At 38.9% G+C, this 19,221-nt stretch overlaps 1 protein-coding gene across 1 annotated transcript in view; it reads right to left on the reverse strand.

The window, feature by feature from the left end:
- Positions 1-1,721: 1,721 nt before the first annotated feature.
- Positions 1,722-19,221, reverse strand: part of LOC125235584 — a 68,283-nt gene continuing 50,783 nt past the window's right edge. The window contains exons 2-4 of the mRNA XM_048142182.1: positions 2,317-2,597; positions 1,801-2,196; positions 1,722-1,733 (exon numbers count right to left, since the gene is read on the reverse strand). Coding sequence (XP_047998139.1) covers positions 1,722-1,733; positions 1,801-2,196; positions 2,317-2,597 — 689 coding nt within the window. The remainder of the gene's footprint in view (positions 1,734-1,800; positions 2,197-2,316; positions 2,598-19,221) is intronic.

A 19,221-nucleotide genomic window follows, 5' to 3' on the forward strand; every position in this document is an offset into this window, starting at 1 on the left:
TTGTGCAAACGAATAGGGTGGGCGTGAAAGCTATTGAGAATAACTACATAGGTCCTACTTGTGGTACTACATACTTAACTTACAATTCGCACACAATGCTTATTATATAATATTTAAAATATGATTTATTTGAGCTATTTCTGGGGTGTAAATGTCTGATGTAGCCTTAATTTCACTCCATTGGTCCTTATGTGATAATACAGTGAAGTCCACGCCCTTGATGACGCAGCTCTGGCCGAGTACGATTACCCCGGCCTTTTCTGTCTGTGTTGCAGTAACTTGATCGTCGCATATGATTCGCATAGTGCATTTATCACAACAGTAGTACAAATAAGTGTTTAACTTATTTAATTCTGTCCAGCTATTTCGGCATGCTGTGATTGTTGTTTCACATTTGTTTGTGATCTGATCTTTGATACAGAGACTTTCATCTGGCTTGAAATGAAATACTGGCTTTTTTGTGTGACAAAGTCGAGTATAGTCTTCATAGCGTAGACACTGTTGTATGTCCTTTTCCGACATAGAGAGATACACATCTTTGTGTAAGTTGATGGCCACATAGTCGGATATTGGTTTAATGCTGACTGTTTTGTTTTGATATTGTTGCGGGATCGTTATAATCTTGTATAGGTCAAAGCTCTCTCTGTTGACCAGGGGTATTTTAATCTCGAACATCAAATACCGCTGCGTAACTCTTGCCTTTACCTTGAGTAAATGATATATGTTTGCCATACCAGTCTGTATGTTATTGATTGGCAATGCTAAGTCTTGAGATAATTGCCCTGAGATGATGCTTAGTTCGTTACGTAACTGTTCAGGTGCTAGGAGATGAATGTTAAACATGCCGTGGTGAATGTCAGTTATTGTGTCTAACAATGTATCTTGAATCGATTTTAACTTGCTGAGCATGTTGTTAGCGATGATTGCCGAGAGTGCTAATTCATTCATGACTTCGGCGTTTTGAACCTCTGTTTGCAGTGTATTAGTTGCGTTGATTAAACTGTTTAAGTGTTTGTTGATAACTTTATGTTGTTTGTTCATTGCTTCTTCTGTTCTTTTCAGCATGTTGTATTCTGCTTCAACGACCGATGTTTGATTTTGCCATAGTAGTGCCAAATGTTTCTGATTGTTCTTGACAATAGAGATGTCTTTCTCGTATTGTGCGGCAAATCGTTGATCTAAAATTCCAAATAGGCTATTTGCGATATAGCCTACGCCGTCCGCGAGGCCGCGACGCTCCCGTACATGTGATTCAAAACGCTGACTAAGTAACATGCTGTTATAATATTGTAATTCGCTGTAGCTATGATGCAATTGTAACATTATTATGTCACAAAAGTGTTTTGTTTTTGTTTTAGAACAAACATTGTCGATTTGCTTGAGATATTTTTCGAATGTTTCTGAACCTTCCCAGTAGGGGCCCATGTCGTAATATACGACCAGTTTCCACTCGTCTCGGATTACTTGCATGTTTGATAGTTTGTCCAAATAAAGTGATTTGCTCAATTTCGTAATGTTATAGTAGCAGTGTCCGGTCGTGAGTAAGGTCATAAATAGAAATAGCGATAAAGCCATTGATGCTAAGACTGATCTCCGTGGATTTGTCTTCCTTTTCTTTTCCGCAGTGGGTTCCACGTTTGATTGTTGTGCTTGTTGTTTGTTGGCTTCGTTGTCGCTTGTTGATTGGTGTGGTGTCGTCGTCATTGATTTATATGCTGTGCTTAATGATGTATCTGTTGATAATAACGACAACTTGACGATTGGTCGTTTTATAATCCCACTTTTTGTTCTTAGAGTTACAACGCGGACGAGGCCGTCGTTCCCCGGATGTAACTGTACTACTCTGCCCATAGCCCATTTTCCAGATGGCAGATTGGGTTCGTGTATGATAACAATGTCATTGATTTTAAGGTTTTCCTGTTGTTGCTTCCATTTGCTTCTGACTGATAGTTGACAGAGGTACTCTGACTGCCATCGCTTCCACAGGTCTTGATGTATCTTTTGTGTTCTGTGCCACCTTGTTCGCTCGTCCTGTTCCGTGTCTAATATGGTTAGCACAGGACCACTGCTAAGGAAATGCGATGGTGTCAGGTAGTCCAAATCATCTGGATCTTCTGATATTGCGCAGAGTGGTCTGCTGTTCATGCATCCCTCTATATGAGCTAACACCGTATAAAATTCTTCATAGGTGAGTTTCTGCTCGCCGATTACACGACGTAAATGATACTTAAGCCCTTTCACCTGGGCTTCCCACTCCCCCCCCGCACTTGGCCAGGCGGGAGCATTAAAATGCCATTGTATTGACATCTCATTTACTTCGGTTAGGAAGTCGTTGTTGTAAATCTGCTGTATTTCTGCTAATTCTTGCTGGAGTACGTTGTTTGCGCCTGTCAGATTTGTGCCGTTATCACTGTACATGTGACTAGGTTTTCCACGCCGGGCAGACATCCTCTTCAATGCTGCTATGAAAGCGGATGTGCTCAAATCTGACACCAGTTCGAAGTGCACGGCTTTGGTCGCCATGCAGACGAAAACGGCAACATACCCTTTGGTGGTTTTCACTCCACGACCTTTGTTAAGTTTTATGTCGACATACCCTGTAAAATCAACTCCGGTATGTTCAAATGGTCGCGAAGGGTTGACCCTGGCATGTGGTAAATCTCCCATAAGTTGCTGTAGACGTTTTGCTTTAATCTTTTTGCATATCACACAAGGTAGTAACTGTTTTTTAACTGCTCTGTTTCCGCCAACAATCCAGAAGTGGTTTCGAGTTTCTGACAATGTTAGGCGTGCGCCTCCGTGTAACTTAGTTCGATGTGCGTGGTCTATTATAAGCTCGGTTAAACGGCCTCGATGTGGAATTATATAGGGATGCTTTTTGTCCTTGCTTATATGTGCGTGCTTGATTCGGCCGCCGACTCTTAATAGTCCTTGTTCGTCTAAAAACGGGTTAAGGTCTAAAATCTTGCTGCTTTTATGTACATGCTTATCTGTTTTCAAACTGTTGATCTCATCTTTAAATTCGCATTCTTGTACGTATTTGACGATTTTTTGCCTTGCTTGATCTAACTCCGTTGTAGTCAAATAGGGCTCTTGTTTTGCTTGACGCGTTATCACTCGTAGTATCCAAGCAAGTACACGTACCGCTCGTGTCATTTTGCTGAATTTGCTCAATATGTGTTGTATTACGTCGTCGTCGCTGTGACGTATTGTGACGTTGACTTGCTTTGTTGAACGTACTTCTTGATCTGTGATAAAGGCGGGATGATCTATGTTTTGCTCTTCTTTGAATGACGGAAGGAAAGCGGGCCCTTTCCACCATAATGAATGTTGTTGTAGTTGCTCTCCGGAAATCCCTCGGCTAGCACAATCAGCTGGGTTTTCAGCTGATTTTACATATCGCCAGTTGCTTGATGGTATTACTTGTTTTATCTGCTCGACTCGGTTTGCTACAAAGGGCTTCCATCTTCCGCTGTCTCCTTGAAGCCATCCTAGGACCGCGGTTGAGTCTGTCCACCCAAAAACTTTGATATGGTGACCTGTCAATGCTTGTTGTGTTTTGACCATGAGTTTGGACAATAATTGTGCTCCTAATAATTCTAGTCGCGGCAATGTGAGGTTTTTATTCTCGGGGGCCAATCTTGATTTAGCTGCGCCCAGTGTGATTTGATTGTTTGCTTTACAATATATGACGCAAGCGAATGCTTTCATTGACGCATCACAGAATCCGTGTAGTTCAACATGGTCGGCCTCGGAAGTCTGGTACCATCTTGGAATCTTGAAATCGTTGATATATTGGAGATCAAGTCGAGTTTTCCCCCATTCCTCTTTGATGTTGTCAGGTAACTCATCATCCCATTGTATATTGCTAAGCCAAACTTGTTTGAACAGGAGTTTGAATTTTGTTGTTAAAGGCGCGTACCAGCCTGCCGGGTCAAATATTTTCGAAATTTCTGAGAGTAATGTCCTTTTTGTAAGTATCTTCGCAGGCGCTGTAGTGTCGTTTTTCATTTGAAATGTAAATTGATCTTCAAGTGGATTCCATTTGAGGCCGAGCGTTTTTGTTGTTGATTGTAAGTGCTTGAAGTTGAACTCTTCCTCATGATTTTGTGCTTTGCTGACGTCTTCTAAAAGTTCGGCTTTATTCGAAGACCATTTTCGTAAATGAAAGCCCCTGATTTGAGTAGCTTCATTAAATCTGATTGTAATTGTTTTGCTGACTCCAAAGTGAAACTTCCGCTGAGGAGGTCGTCCATGTAAAACTCCTCTTGTAATGCTTTTGCTGCTCTGCTATTTGGGTATTTGTGACCTTCGTCTGTTGCTAACTGTCTCAATGTCATCATTGCTAAAAATGGGGCGCATTTTGTTCCATATGTGATTGTTAATAATTTGTATTCTTGCAACGGCTCATTTGGAGATGGCCGCCAAATTATTTTTTGAAATTGCTGATGTTCAGGGTTCAATAACACTTGCCTGAACATTTTTGCTATATCTGCTGTATATGCGTATTGATATTGTCTCCATTTCAAAATAAGACTTAGAAGATCTTGCTGCAAATTTGGGCCTCGGTACATTAAATCATTTAATGTGTAGCCTGTTGACATTTTTGCTGACGCGCTGAAAACAACACGTAGTGCTGACGTTGCAGATTCCCGTTCGACACTATGATGCGGCAGGTAGCAGCTGGGTATCTCATTGCTGGTACACTCTGCCATATGATTTAATGATAAATATTCATTGATAAAATCTTTGTATGCTTCTGCTAATTTCGGGTATCTGCTGAATTTGTTTTCGAGTTGACGAAATTGTGCTATGGCCATAGGTTTTGAGGCTCCCAAATTTTCTTCGAAATCTGCCTTAAAAGGTATGTTCACGATGTAACGACCTTCATCGTTGCGTTTCGTTGTATTCTGATAATGATGAAGGCAATCGAGGTCCTCTTGAGACATATTTGAAGTTTCTGATATATCTTCTACCGACCAAAATTTGTGTATGTCGTCAATGTTGTTGCAAACAACGTGGCATCTCATTGGTTGGACGTTGCCGCTGAAAATCCATCCCAATTGTGTTGCTTGTGCTAGTGGGTGGCTTTTTTCTCGTCTCATGATACCAGGTAGCATGATATCTGCATAAATGACTGCTCCGAATATTATGTCTATCTGGCGGCAGATGTTAAAGTCTGGGTCATCAGCTAGTTGAATTTCTTCTAAGAAATCCCATGTAGGTTTCTGAAATGATTCGTTGGGCAAATTTTTTGCGACTTTGTGCATAATGTAATTCTCTGCGTTAAAGACGTAGTCATTGACTAGAGACGCGCATGTTATGTTCAAAACGCCTCTGCAATTGTTTTCCTTTTCACCGACGCCAAAAATGACTCCACTATATTGTTCACGTGGTAGCCCCAAAATTTGTGCTGCTTTCTCTGATATCAGGTTTGGCTGAGCTCCCGGGTCAATTAGGGCTCTCAAGACCACCATTGTATTATCTTTTGTCATGACTTTGACTAATGCTGTTCCTAAGAGAGTTTCTGGAAATTCATCTTGATACACGTGATTGCTGTTGCCTATGTAAGGTTTTTTGCTGTCGGCGGTAATTGCTTTGTGACCCGATGTGCTTGGGTTCGGGTTTCCGTAGGCATCATGAAGTAATGTGTTGTGATTTCCATTGCAGACGCGGCATCTTTTGTATGAATGACACTGATTGCCTTTATGATCGTATAAACAATTTTTGCATAAATTATATTTCGCAATCATTTCCCGTTTGTTGTTTGCTTGTAATCCGAGAAATGCTTTGCACGCATATAACTTGTGGTCATTCTGACAATGTGGGCATTTATAACATTCATTTAAATTGTTTGTTGCATTTTTAAATGAATTGTTATAATATGAATTAGAGTTCTGATTAGTGTTGAATGCTTTATAATAATGACCCTTCTTGCTACTTGTTGAGGGTTCATTTTGCTGTTGATGCTGTTGGTATGATTTCGGCTGGTCAGATTTGCGGCGAGATGACTCCAATGATGTGAATTTGTTTTCTAAGAAATCCAAAAATTCGCTCAGAGTAGGTAATTCACGTGGCGTTTTCTGTGACTCGACGTAATCATTGTATGTTTCCACGTCCAATTTTTGAGAGAGAAGGTGGACTATGATAGGATCCCACGTCGATATATCCACTCCAAGGTTTTTGATGGCATGTAGACATTCGTTGGTAGTGTCGTGGATTTTCTTAATTGATGCTGCTGAATGTTGCAGTGTGTTTGGGATGCTGAGTAAAACGTTGATATGAGACGAAAAATCATCTTCTTGTTGTTATATCTATGGTTTAGAATATCCCAACATGTATGATAGTTGTCCGAACTGATAAGTAGATGCTGAATTAGTTTTTCTGCTTCCCCTTTCACCTTGCTTTTTAGAAATTGCATTTTCTGGGCGTTAGGGATCGATGGATTTGCGTGGATTGCTTCTGTAAAAAGGTCCTTGAAAGAGGTCCAATGTTGATAACTGCCACTGAATACTGGAATTTCCATCTTAGGTGTTGACTTTTCTCTGTGAGAGACCGACCACATTTTGGTGTTTATTTCTTTCTTGACTTTGTTAAACTGCATCTCATAAGTGTTGTAATTCATCTCATACGTGAGATTTCTTGATTCTAAAATGCTGTCAAGTTCCCAGTGAAGGGTATCTATGGCGGTCCACCGTGCTTGTAGAGTCTTGAGAGCATCCTCAAATTCCCATTTTTCGTTAAGATGCTCTAAGACAGTGTTTGATACAGTTCTGACGAATGCTCTAAAATTGCTGGCTTGCTTACGCAACATCTCATCTGTTTTGCTAAGAGACCCACGAGATGTTGTATCTGTTGCTTCTGTATTGATAGGAGCGGGGTCACTATTGTGAGTAGACCCCGTCTGCAATGTAGTTGGTACCTGGAGCTGCTCCGCCACCGGCGGGCGGGGTTGTTCCGCCCTGTCACGATGACTTGGTTGGGGTGATGGTTCCCTCTTTGATATAGATGCTTCTGATAATGATGGTATATCTGCTAACTTACGTTCCTGCTTCAAGAAGGTACATACGTACTGCCTTGTGGTTTTGTAAAATTGCTCCGCGATTTCAAATTGATTGTCGTAAAAGTAAGGATGCTCGACATCCTCCCCTTCACAAAGTTTCTTGTGGTTTGCTTGAAAATCCTCCCAATACCGGTCAAGAATTTGTAACCTTCTCGGGATCCTGTCAGGAGTCTTGCGATCATGTCCATCCTTTTTAAAATTTTCAAGAAACTTGCTCATGCTTTCCATAAGCTCTGATTGGGTTTCCAACATTTCCTGTGTAGATCCCATTTTGCTATGATATGCTTACTGCTTTTGATATGCTGTGATATGCTGATTATGATGTAAACTGCTAAATAAGTGCAGCTGCTGGTGCTGCTAAATTTTAGCTGTATACTGCTGTAAAGGTCTGATATTCTGCTCTATGATGCAGCTGCTGGTGCTGCTATGCTGATCAAACAGTGTTCCCTTGTGCCCGGTGTAGCGTAGACGCCTTCTCAATCTGACTGGTGAGACCCGCTTGTGGGAGGCCAGCCAAACCGATTCGATACTACACGTTAGGCACTCGAAAAACACTATAAAGACTCGAAGGACCAAATTGATGTATGGGCTGCTAGTGCTCCGTACACCAGTTGTATTCTGTTGGTTGCTTGATGTAATGATAACACTCACTATTGCCGAAACACTTTATTGTCACTAAAATACCTTAAGTATAAAAGCGCGAAATAATGAATGAAAATGCTAATGAGAACACGCGTGATGGGCGGTAATTATGCACGTGAACTGACTCGTATTCTAATGCTTTACGCAATTGTAAGTAATTTCGCTGAGATGGCAATGTGCGGTATGTGGACCGTACAGCTAGTTTTACCTTTATCTAGGTACCTACTTAGGTTGTTCGAGCAGTCGCACAGGCAGACGCGGCGGGCGACTTTTATGTTGTTTACTGATAGTGATTTGAGGTTCTTCATGAAGCGAGAATTTAAGGCTTAAAAAGCTCAGCAATGTTGGCAAAAGGCCCATCTTCTCTTCAGGCGGATCTCTAGCTGAATATCACATAAGCTCGTTATGTCACAGAAGTTTGTAGGTTAATTTGTGTAAGATGGTCACTTGACATATTTTATATTATTTATTTTCCCTTGATTGAGTCTGACCAATAGGCCTAGCACATGATTGCCGCGAGAGTATGTCGTCGCGAGATAAATCACAGTATCTTCTTGTAACTGTATTAATGACATAAGGACGGGTAGTCTATCTCGCGGCAACATGCACTCGCGGCAATCATGTGCTAACCCTGCAAGATATGTTAACAAAGATTTTAATAGCCGTTTGACGTTTAAAATAACATTTGCACCCGCGATCCTGTCCAAATGACTGCCAATTTAGCTTGGTATTTTATTATTTGTTTTATTGTTTATTTTTGTTGGAAAACATCATGAGGAACAAAGAACTATCCTAAAAAGGCATTTTCCTCTCTGGGTCAGGTGGCAATAACTTGCGAAAAAAATGCTCACTTGCTCAGGCACGGATCCGTGAGTAAAATTAGGTCATATTTTTCATTTGCATTTTTTTTAACAATTTTTCTGGTCTACACTGTGTAACCGAGGTTGGAATCTGCGATTTTTTGAATAGCAGAAGAGGGGTTAACTTAGCAGCCTGTCATGAAATGCTAGACCACCGAGGCAGATTATAGAAATGCCATGACAAATGTTGTCAGTTTTCTTCATAATATCTACAATTCTACATAGGTGGTAGGTTAGGAATACATATATTTAAGTTGAGTGTATCGGGTTTAAATACAAGTTTTCGTCATACAGCTTGCTAGAGCGAATCAGTAAAGAAACAACGTTTTAACAATTTAAACATGTTCGATACTTGTAAAGTGTAATCCCGGTGTGGCAGGATTTAGCGTTACTTTATTGTTGCGAAGGAGATCAGCACGTGAAGGATGAAGGTGCGACGCTAACTTTACGGAGATAAAACTTGTTTGCTAGTTTATGCCCTCGTATTAAACGGAGTTTCCCACTTGGATAACGCAGCGGTATCACGTGATATAAGAAATCAGAAACTGCGCGGTCGACAGAACTTCTCAAAATCTTCTCGTTTAAAATAGGTCTTGGTGTGGAATTAGCACACGCTCTTTGTATCTGGGTATTTTTTCATGTTATGGCGATTCCTTTCCCCAATTCCCTCGTCATTACTAACGATTATACTATAACGTCAATTAGTATTCTGTTTGATTTATCCTATTAGCTATGACGGATATCGTCCTAATACAAGTCGGGCTCAATAATTTGTTTGCGCTCGTTATTAGCCCCAGATCGGTCAGTTGATAGTTCCCTTTTGTTCGGCGAAACTGGTTCATGTTGTAATTGGTTTCGCACGAGCACTACGAGCAGTGGCATCATAATGTTTGTATGCCACATGTAGGTAATATATTCGTGCATTGTGATTAACATTATAGCAAAAAAGTGATTGATGCGAGTGAGCTTTAAAAGACTTAGGCCTGATTTAGACGGCTTGCGAACTCGCATCCGATTTTAGTTACATTGCGGGCCGTTGAGGTTACATACAATTTTGCACAGCCATCAAATACCGCAATGTAATAAAACTCGTATGCGAGTTCTCGTACCGTATAGATGGGCCCTTATTGGTTTAAGCCACTTGTTGAGTAAGAGTGAGGGACATACTATCTAAATGATGCTAAAATTAGACAACATTAAAGCTATAACGATAAGTATGAACTGTCCTCCAAGTCTCAATTGCCAAACAAAATTCCGTGGTTGTGGTAAAATTAGCGTGCGAGTTTATATGGGCATGTCCATTGCAGTGTTTGGAACAGGTCAGAACAGACGGGCGACCGCAGTGTTTGCGCTAGCCACAGCGACTGCATCCAACTGGTTTCCCGACGGACTGGCACAGGAAATTAATATAAATTCCTATCGCATAAACTCGTAACACAGTACACTTTAGCGTGTAGCCCGCCGGTGATGAGGCCTATTTGCAAAAGTGATTCAATCGAAACGACTCACCCAGTTTCTGCTACGCTCGGAACGTTCCGAATGCGGTGCCAACTTTTGTGATACTTTTACATAGGTACGTTCTTGTAGGTAATTAAGGAATATTTATATTTAAGTAGAGTTTGAAAGAAAGTTTTAAATTAAATTCTGACTTTATGACCTGTACAGGGACAATACACGTACGTTTTAGTGAACTTGGAATTTTAACCCTACAATTTAAAGTTACAAATGAAATAATTTAATAGTAGGGAGTAGGGGAACCGGTCGGTCCGGTGATCGGTTGATAGGTATCGTATACATTTGACATATTTATAATGCACGTGAATTATCTCTTACCAGTAATTTATTTAATCGTATGGCAATATTATACAATACAGAGAATTCATAAATCTAACTCCAGAGAATTAATCCACTTTATAGCTTCGTCTTTTAGTTCAATCAGGTCTTCCGGGGGGCCTCCAGTAATAAAAAAAACACAATAATAGTTTCGGAACTTCGGAAGCGCAAATTCCAACATAGGTAATAAAAGATTTACAAACTTAGAAATAAAACTCACATTCTCCTTGTATATTATTTATTCTAAATTTCCGTACTTTAACTTCTTACTTATTATCAATTGTTCTCTATACGTAAAATGATATTGTAAGTGCTTTGAAAAGTATAAACAATTTTCCTTTATTTGAATTGTGCGTTCACCGCGCGACGCAGAGAAGATATCCACAAGCACTTTACATATAGGCACTCCGCCTACTTAGAGGCAATACTATCTCACAAAGAAACGAAATTGCTTTCACCTCCAAAATGAAACAGTCGCTTTGACAATTTCACGGTGTGTCTTGTAACGGAGCGATATTGAAGATGTAATGTCTAGTTACAATTACTTTTTTAAAAATCGGTACCTATCCATAAATGATTCTAAATATTTAGTTTGAATACTCGTATATTTATTAGTACTTACTTATAAAGACGTCTTTGAAAGTTAAACAACTTTCATGCATGGATTATGAAGGCATTGCCAGCGTTTTCAAATTCAATAGACAACATTTTTATGTTAAAGCAATATTTATATTTGTTTGATTTTTAGTAAATTCCAGTAAGTTGGTTTTTAATCAAAACCAGGCTGCTCCACTTAAGAAAATTACACGCATACCTACACATCAATTGGAATATGTTTAAAAATAATACGTAACATAAATGTTAATTGTCCCGCATTAACACGAATATAAGGTCGTCCACGTTGGAGAGCATCAGCGCGTATTGTTAGACCACGACCGTGTAAAAAACATTAGCACATTTGCCGTTAACGACCCCGAAAACAGGCCCACATCAGACAGCATCGAGCTTGCGAAATAAAACGAAATAGCAATAAAAGTAAATCGACGGACCCGCCGGCCCTACGTGCCGGATTAAATCAAACGTTATTCGTCTTAGCAAATTACGGACCATGTTTTTGTATACTCCCTAGACTTGACGCGCGGAAATGTAAGTGGGATGCAATTTAGGAAATCCTGTTGACGGAAACTAAGCCACTTTCCGTGGAAAATAAATTAAAAACGTTTTCATTCACGTTCTTGTTGGTCGTAAAGCAATTTATGCAGCTTTGTACCTATTCAAAAAATTCAAAGTTTGTACCTACTAATTATTGAGCAGCTGGCTATTGGTTAGGTTAGCCTTTAATATGATTGAAATAGGTTGGTCCTATTTCTAATTTCCTGTATTGAAAATATTAATATCTCAGCCGACAATGTTCTTGAAAAGAATCTTAATAAAACATCTAGACATCTACTTACTTTGAAGAGGGCTTCTTCATTTAAACTGAGTCGCCTTGCTATGAATTCTCCTTCCTGAATCCATAAAAACATCTTATGAAATGGGTTTATTTTCCCTGGTAAATTATAGTTATTTATACAGTGTTGGAGTAAAGTGCAAAGTTGCAAGTTCATTTATTTCGTTAACAAGCTGTAAAGTGATTTAATATAATAAGGTATTAAAACTCTATTTTTAAAGACGTTATAATACTTATAAAATTAATGGAGGTTTATGTTAATAGTTATTTTTCTACTCCCGCACTGTTATCCGTCATTTACAGGGTCGTGCATAGATCTTTGAAACCGTACATAAAAGTCTATTCCCCAAAGCCAGCGTCCGCCGGCTTTCCGCGCATGCGCGCAGTATCGAAAAAACTGAAAACGCATTGTTTGGCTCTGTAACCATGGCAACGCCTTATAACGATACGGCCCGTGTGCGCGGGAAGGCTTTGGGCAGCTGAGCTGACAGTGCAAACCTTTGCGTCAAAATACAGGAAACTGTGTGAATTTCACGAAAATTATTCAAGAAAACTATTAAAAACTAAGTGCATGGTCGTAGATAAAGTATTGTATGCAACGGTGTTTAACTGAGCTTCGCCTCAAATTGTTAACCACGCCACTCGTCTTTTTTGACCTCCTTTAAACGCCTGTTGCATAAAATACTATTAACGTTGATAATAATGATAATCCATACCGACACTCAGCATTAATACCTGACATATATCGACACTACTTTTAAAAAATCTCGTATCTCACGCTGTTCCTCAAAGTTAAAACGCAGTAAGTCTATATGCATTCCATACATTTTCATTGACAGACGAAGATACAAGTTTTTTTTTAAATAGTGACGATATACCGGGTGGGCACTGTCAAGAAAAGCAAAAACTTAAACGGTAGGCTATACTCCTTATACTGACCAACATTTGTTCAGTGACTTTTAAAAATAACTTGTAATGTAAAATACCCTATAATGGACGGTGATGCATTATGAAAAAAAAACACAAATCCTTAAAAATAAGTATCTAAAATTAGTTTCTAAAAACTGACGGCCTTGTACCATAAACAAGAGTCATAGAGCTGCTTAATTTTGAAGTTTCATTTTATCTGGTTATTACTGAAGGGGGTTACTAATGTATTACCGAAAGTTATTTGCCAGATTTTCACATCCCAAACAATGTTTCCCAAAAATTTAAAAGGCAACTCATCATTTCCCAACTTATCGTGTGACATATGCATATTTGCCAAAATAATGATATCCAAATAAATATTTAGACATTTCCTTACTTTGGCAATGTTCATTTTACCAAACTTCAATTAATCAAAATGATTAATTGCCAACCAATATTATCCCAAAAGAAAAAATGCCAAATCTAACATTTGGTAAAACATTTTTTGGGCATTTTTTATTTTAACAAACCTTGTTTACTCAAACTGAGTAGTTGACAAAAATATAAATAGACATCATTTACTTTGACATTTTTTTATTTTACCAAATCATAATTTATTCGAAATGACTATTTACTAAATAATTAAAAATCCAAATCAAAACATGGCATTTTTAACATTTAAGGCATTCATGCAAATTGAACACTTCAAAAATGTTATCTTTATGTTGGTATGCATTGGAGTTTATTTAATATTGTAATAAGTGGGTAGACGATCGAGGTATTCGTTCGTATACGCGTAGAATTACGGTCGATATTTATTTATTCATTAAGTTTGTGTGGTGCATACTTGTATAATAGAAACTGTTTTACTTAATATCGGATATTACTTAAGTATTTAAGTATAATCATGAGTGAATCAAGTGATACAGATGACGAATGTGAGACATTTACTTCCACAAAAGGTGGTATAAAGTTATTTAAGAACGGTTTTAGCTATGAAAAAGTTAACAACAGCAACAGCTGCTGTTTTCTTACACTGTTTCTGTTAAACTGTTGCTTTCTTAGCAACAGTTTTGTGTGGGGGTCGCAGTTCCAACCTAACCTAAACCTACTTTCTTAGCAACAGTTTTGTGTGGGGGTCGCAGTTCTAACCTAACCTAAACCTACTTTCTTAGCCAGTTTTGTGTGGGGGTCGCAGTTCTAACCTAACCTAAACCTACTTTCTTAGCAACAGTTTTGTGTGGGGGTCGCAGTTCTAACCTAACCTAAACCTACTTTCTTAGCCAGTTTTGTGTGGGGGTCGCAGTTCTAACCTAACCTAAACCTACTTTCTTAGCAACAGTTTTGTGTGGGGGTCGTAGTTCTAACCTAACCTAAACCACAGAATATATAATAGTACAAGTACAGAAGGCTCACTCCTTTGAAGTTCACAAAACGCCGCCATTCTAAATTATTACCTACATTAACAAACGGACCGCACGCGTGCAGACGACATTGAATTCTATTGCGCCGCGCGAAAGTCGTCGTCACTGAATGGGCCGCGAACTCGCGGCCGCCGGCATGTACTTGTAGCGCGGTGAAAGGATCGCGGAGTGAGCCGCCCCTGCCTAAACCTACTTTCTTAGCAACAGTTTTGTGTGGGGGTCGCAGTTCCAACCTAACCTAAACCTACTTTCTTAGCAACAGTTTTGTGTGGGGGTCGCAATTCTAACCTAACCTAAACCTACATTCTTGGCAACAGTTTTGTGTGGGGGTCGCAGTTCTAACCTAACCTAAACCTACTTTCTTAGCAACAGTTTTGTGTGGGGGTCGCAGTTCTAACCTAACCTAAACCTACTTTATTAGCAACAGTTTTGTGTGGGGGTCGCAGTTCTAACCTAACCTAAACCTACTTTCTTAGCCAGTTTTGTGTGGGGGTCGCAGTTCTAACCTAACCTAAACCTACTTTCTTAGCCACAGTTTTGTGTGGGGGTCGCAGTTCTAACCTAACCTAAACCTACTTTCTTAGCAACAGTTTTGTGTGGGGGTCGCAGTTCTAACCTAACCTAAACCTACTTTCTTAGCCAGTTTTGTGTGGGGGTCGCAGTTCTAACCTAACCTAAACCTACTTTCTTAGCAACAGTTTTGTGTGGGGGTCGCAGTTCTAACCTAACCTAAACCTACTTTCTTAGCAACAGTTTTGTGTGGGGGTCGCAGTTCCAACCTAACCTAAACCTACTATCTTAGCAACAGTTTTGTGTGGGGGTCGCAGTTCCAACCTAACCTAAACCTACTTTCTTAGCAACAGTTTTGTGTGGGGGTCGCAATTCTAACCTAACCTAAACCTACATTCTTGGCAACAGTTTTGTGTGGGGGTCGCAGTTCTAACCTAACCTAAACCTACTTTCTTAGCAACAGTTTTGTGTGGGGGTCGCAGTTCTAACCTAACCTAAACCTACTTTCTTAGCAACAGTTTTGTGTGGGGGTCGCAGTTCTAACCTAACCTAAACCTACTTTCTTAGCCAGTTTTGTGTGGGGGTCGCAGTTCTAACCTAACCTAAACCTACTTTCTTAGCCACAGTTTTGTGTGGGGGTCGCAGTTCTAACCTAACCTAAACCTACTTTCTTAGCAACAGTTTTGTGTGGGGGTCGCAGTTCTAACCTAACCTAAACCTACTTTCTTAGCAACAGTTTTGTGTGGGGGTCGCAGTTCTAACCTAACCTAAACCTACTTTCTTAGCAACAGTTTTGTGTGGGGGTCGCAGTTCCAACCTAACCTAAACCTACTTTCTTAGCAACAGTTTTGTGTGGGGATCGCAATTCTAACCTAACCTAAACCTACATTCTTGGCAACAGTTTTGTGTGGGAGACGCAGTTCTAACCTAACCTAAACCTACTTTCTTAGCCAGTTTTGTGTGGGGGTCGCAGTTCTAACCTAACCTAAACCTACTTTCTTAGCAACAGTTTTGTGTGGGGGTCGTAGTTCTAACCTAACCTAAACCTACTTTCTTAGCAACAGTTTTGTGTGGGGGTCGCAGTTCCAACCTAACCTAAACCTACTATCTTAGCAACAGTTTTGTGTGGGGGTCGCAGTTCCAACCTAACCTAAACCTACTTTCTTAGCAACAGTTTTGTGTGGGGGTCGCAATTCTAACCTAACCTAAACCTACATTCTTGGCAACAGTTTTGTGTGGGGGTCGCAGTTCTAACCTAACCTAAACCTACTTTCTTAGCAACAGTTTTGTGTGGGGGTCGCAGTTCCAACCTAACCTAAACCTACTTTCTTAGCAACAGTTTTGTGTGGGGGTCGCAATTTCAACCTAACCTAAACCTACTTTTAGGTTTTTAGGCTATGTTTAGGTTTTTAAAGATTATTGGACTCGTCATAATTATTACTGAAGGATTTGGCGGCAGGTTAAAAGTCATCAGTTTACTAAAAGGGCATTTCTCAGGAGGCGCGTTTTTACGTGTCCGAGGCAAAAAACGTCAGAACGGACTGTTCTAAAAATCTGAATTAAATCAGGCATAATCTTTAGCCTCTGTTCTATTTGGTACACCTTAACATTATTTATTTATTATTTGTATGATATGAGTAATAAAATATTAAATGCGAAAAATGACCGTCGATGGGCGTGTCCCGCACTCAGAATTTGCAAAACAAAAAATCATAACTCAAAATGGAGTTGTTGATCGCAGTTGTTATAGATATTCACGTATAAGGTATTAGTTAACCTATCATATTTTCTGTATAAAAATAATATGTTAGCTAAACTCATCGAGTAAAGACAAATTTACCATGTGTCCCGGGCTAGTGACTGATTTCGGTGTAATTTTATAAACATGACATTACTCTTGCAAATTAGTAGATCAGGGACGTAGTAGCATAAATATAGTTAGTTTTAACTATGTTTTAACCATTCAGTGTAGAGGAGATGCAGTACCGTTTTATAAATGGGACTTTTTGAAGGTTTCTCAGTCGTTCGCAGGGTTTGGTCCCATGTTTTTTAAGATTCGGTGGATCAATTTACTCCCACAGTTTAGGTCCATTTGTCGTTATGTAAGGTACTAACAAATCCTTCAAAGTATGTTATTATGTCATTATAACATCTCCTCTGTATTATGCATGCTATTGCAGTTATCTCCAAAAAAGCTATAAAATTTGATATCAGTGGAGTTGATTTCCGTGGTTTCGGTGGATTTTTTGACCACCGATATCAAAAAAAGTGACCACCGACTTCAATTGCCACGTTGTAAACTGATTAAATGTCCATTATTTTCTAATATTTCATACTTAAATAGTAGGATATACCTTGTAAAAACATAAAACTATGTTTCTAAGCAAATTAAGCCACTCTATGGGTACAAAATTCTCTACTCGACAATGACTAGCATATTGATATTACCATGTTAAATTTAGTAAAATTGCGCGATTATGAGCCTTTTTACATGACCTGTCATCGAATTAAAATGAAAAATATCATTAAATTGAATAATAAGTTATATATTAAGTTCAAATGTGGAATAATGTGTAAAAAATTGAATTCGGTGGGGCAAATTGATTACAGTGCCCATACATAATTTCGGTGATTTTAAAATGTCAGATTTCTTACAAACTATAAGGTTCTAATGGAGGCCTCCACCACCAATATTTTTTATATTTAGGCTAGATTTTAGTAAATTGACTGACATATCTATAAAGCAGTAAATAAAAATCAGCACCAAAATCAGGCACCGAACGTCATCCCTGAGAACCGCCCAAAAATAATATCAGGACGAATTCTTAGTAATGTTGCTAAGAGAGTTGAGTTCGTGTATAAAATAATAAAAAAATAATCCTCGGTGTAAACTTGAATAAGTTTTACTTACTGCATTAACCATGAGATAAGGTATAAAACATACTAGTTTGTTACTCTAAAGATATTACGAAATAGTGTTATTTTGCGAGTGTCCATAACTGGAACCGGAAAACTGCGTACCTCCTATGATGGACAAGGAACAATTTTGAAACCAAAATTTACAAGAAACAACCCAACCCAAATTAATTTTATTTGGGGTATATAAAATTGACTCATTGAGCAGCTCATTGAATTTTAAACTTTTTTCACTGTCCATAATGGGGGATCCATTTCTGGAGAACTGCCGTCCATGATTGGAGAAAAAACACCTCGTTTTAATTTGTTAACTATGAAGAAACCAATAGGAGTATCTACTTATATTCTGCAATACGCTTGAAATGTAAAAGAAGGATAAGACATTCAAGTTTTAACACGCTTAGCGGTAGAATTTTTACATGTATCAGTGAAATATCAAAAATAGGCAAAATTTTATCTTAAACTGTCCATGATTGGGTTCGTTACCTTATTTTGATTTTAAGAACCCTTGAAAGTTTTTCCTAAGAGGCATTGCAAATTCTGTTAAGTCTAAAGCCTGACAGAAAACTTAATGGCGTACATTTATTAGCTAATATTTATTTTGTATGCAGAATTAAAAAAATAAAGATTCCTAATTTTCAATAGTCCCTGAACAAATGTTGGTCAGTTTAAGGATATAGCCTACAGTTAAATTTTTTGCTTTTGTTATCTTGTGTTACCCACTCTGTAGACTATATATAGCTAATATTATTAATCAGGCCGTCTGCAACAAGAACGACCCTAAGCGGAGGTCGACCCTTCTGCTCTGCAAGAGACGCCCCAGTTCCCTTAGAAAAGTTTTCGCCCTCGCGTACCAGCTCCCAGCGGTCTCCGTAGCAAGGCGAGCGAACAAATAGCTTGTTAGTCCCGAGTACTCGTACTTGTCCCTATTTAGACGCTTTCTTAGCGATAGATCCTTACGATCGCACGGTGTGGCCAAGGCGCGTGGTGGCGAATGCACTGATGCACACCTTACTCATGCAGCACCAGATTAAAAACCATTCAGTACTTTGTTATCTGACCGGCTACCCAGTGCTCTCGAATACAGTTTACTGTGTCAATTCTTATTTGTTCGTGTATTAGATACCTATATAATTATGTATACTCGAGTTGTTTTCCAAGACTAGGTTTGCGTGGATTTATTTCCCAAAGTGAATATTATTTTCCGTTGAACCTTCCATATACAAACTTTTATCCCTTTTAACCTCTTAGGGGATGCATTTCAAAAAGCACTGATTTTTTTTCTTTTATTTATCTAAACTAACTAGCATTTCAGAAGATTTAAGCTCCTAGGCTAAAATAAAACTTGCTGCTTTTATAAACTATCATCCCCTAAGGAGGTTACCTTACGAGAGGAAGGTCAGAAAACTTTGAAATTACGTTTCATTTGCTCCTATTTATTAGCTTTTCATCAAGTTTTATGTTCCTATGTAGCTCTATAAAAAACTTGGATCCTCATATAAACTTTCATCCTCTTTTTAACCCGCTCAGGAGACGGAAATCGAAAACCGATGAAATTACTTTTATCCCTCCCTTTCAAAAAATTTCAAGTTCCTAACTAAAAATAATATTGCA

Source organism: Leguminivora glycinivorella, chromosome 2, assembly GCF_023078275.1.
Source record: "Leguminivora glycinivorella isolate SPB_JAAS2020 chromosome 2, LegGlyc_1.1, whole genome shotgun sequence".
In the NCBI taxonomy this organism is placed as follows: domain Eukaryota; kingdom Metazoa; phylum Arthropoda; class Insecta; order Lepidoptera; family Tortricidae; genus Leguminivora; species Leguminivora glycinivorella.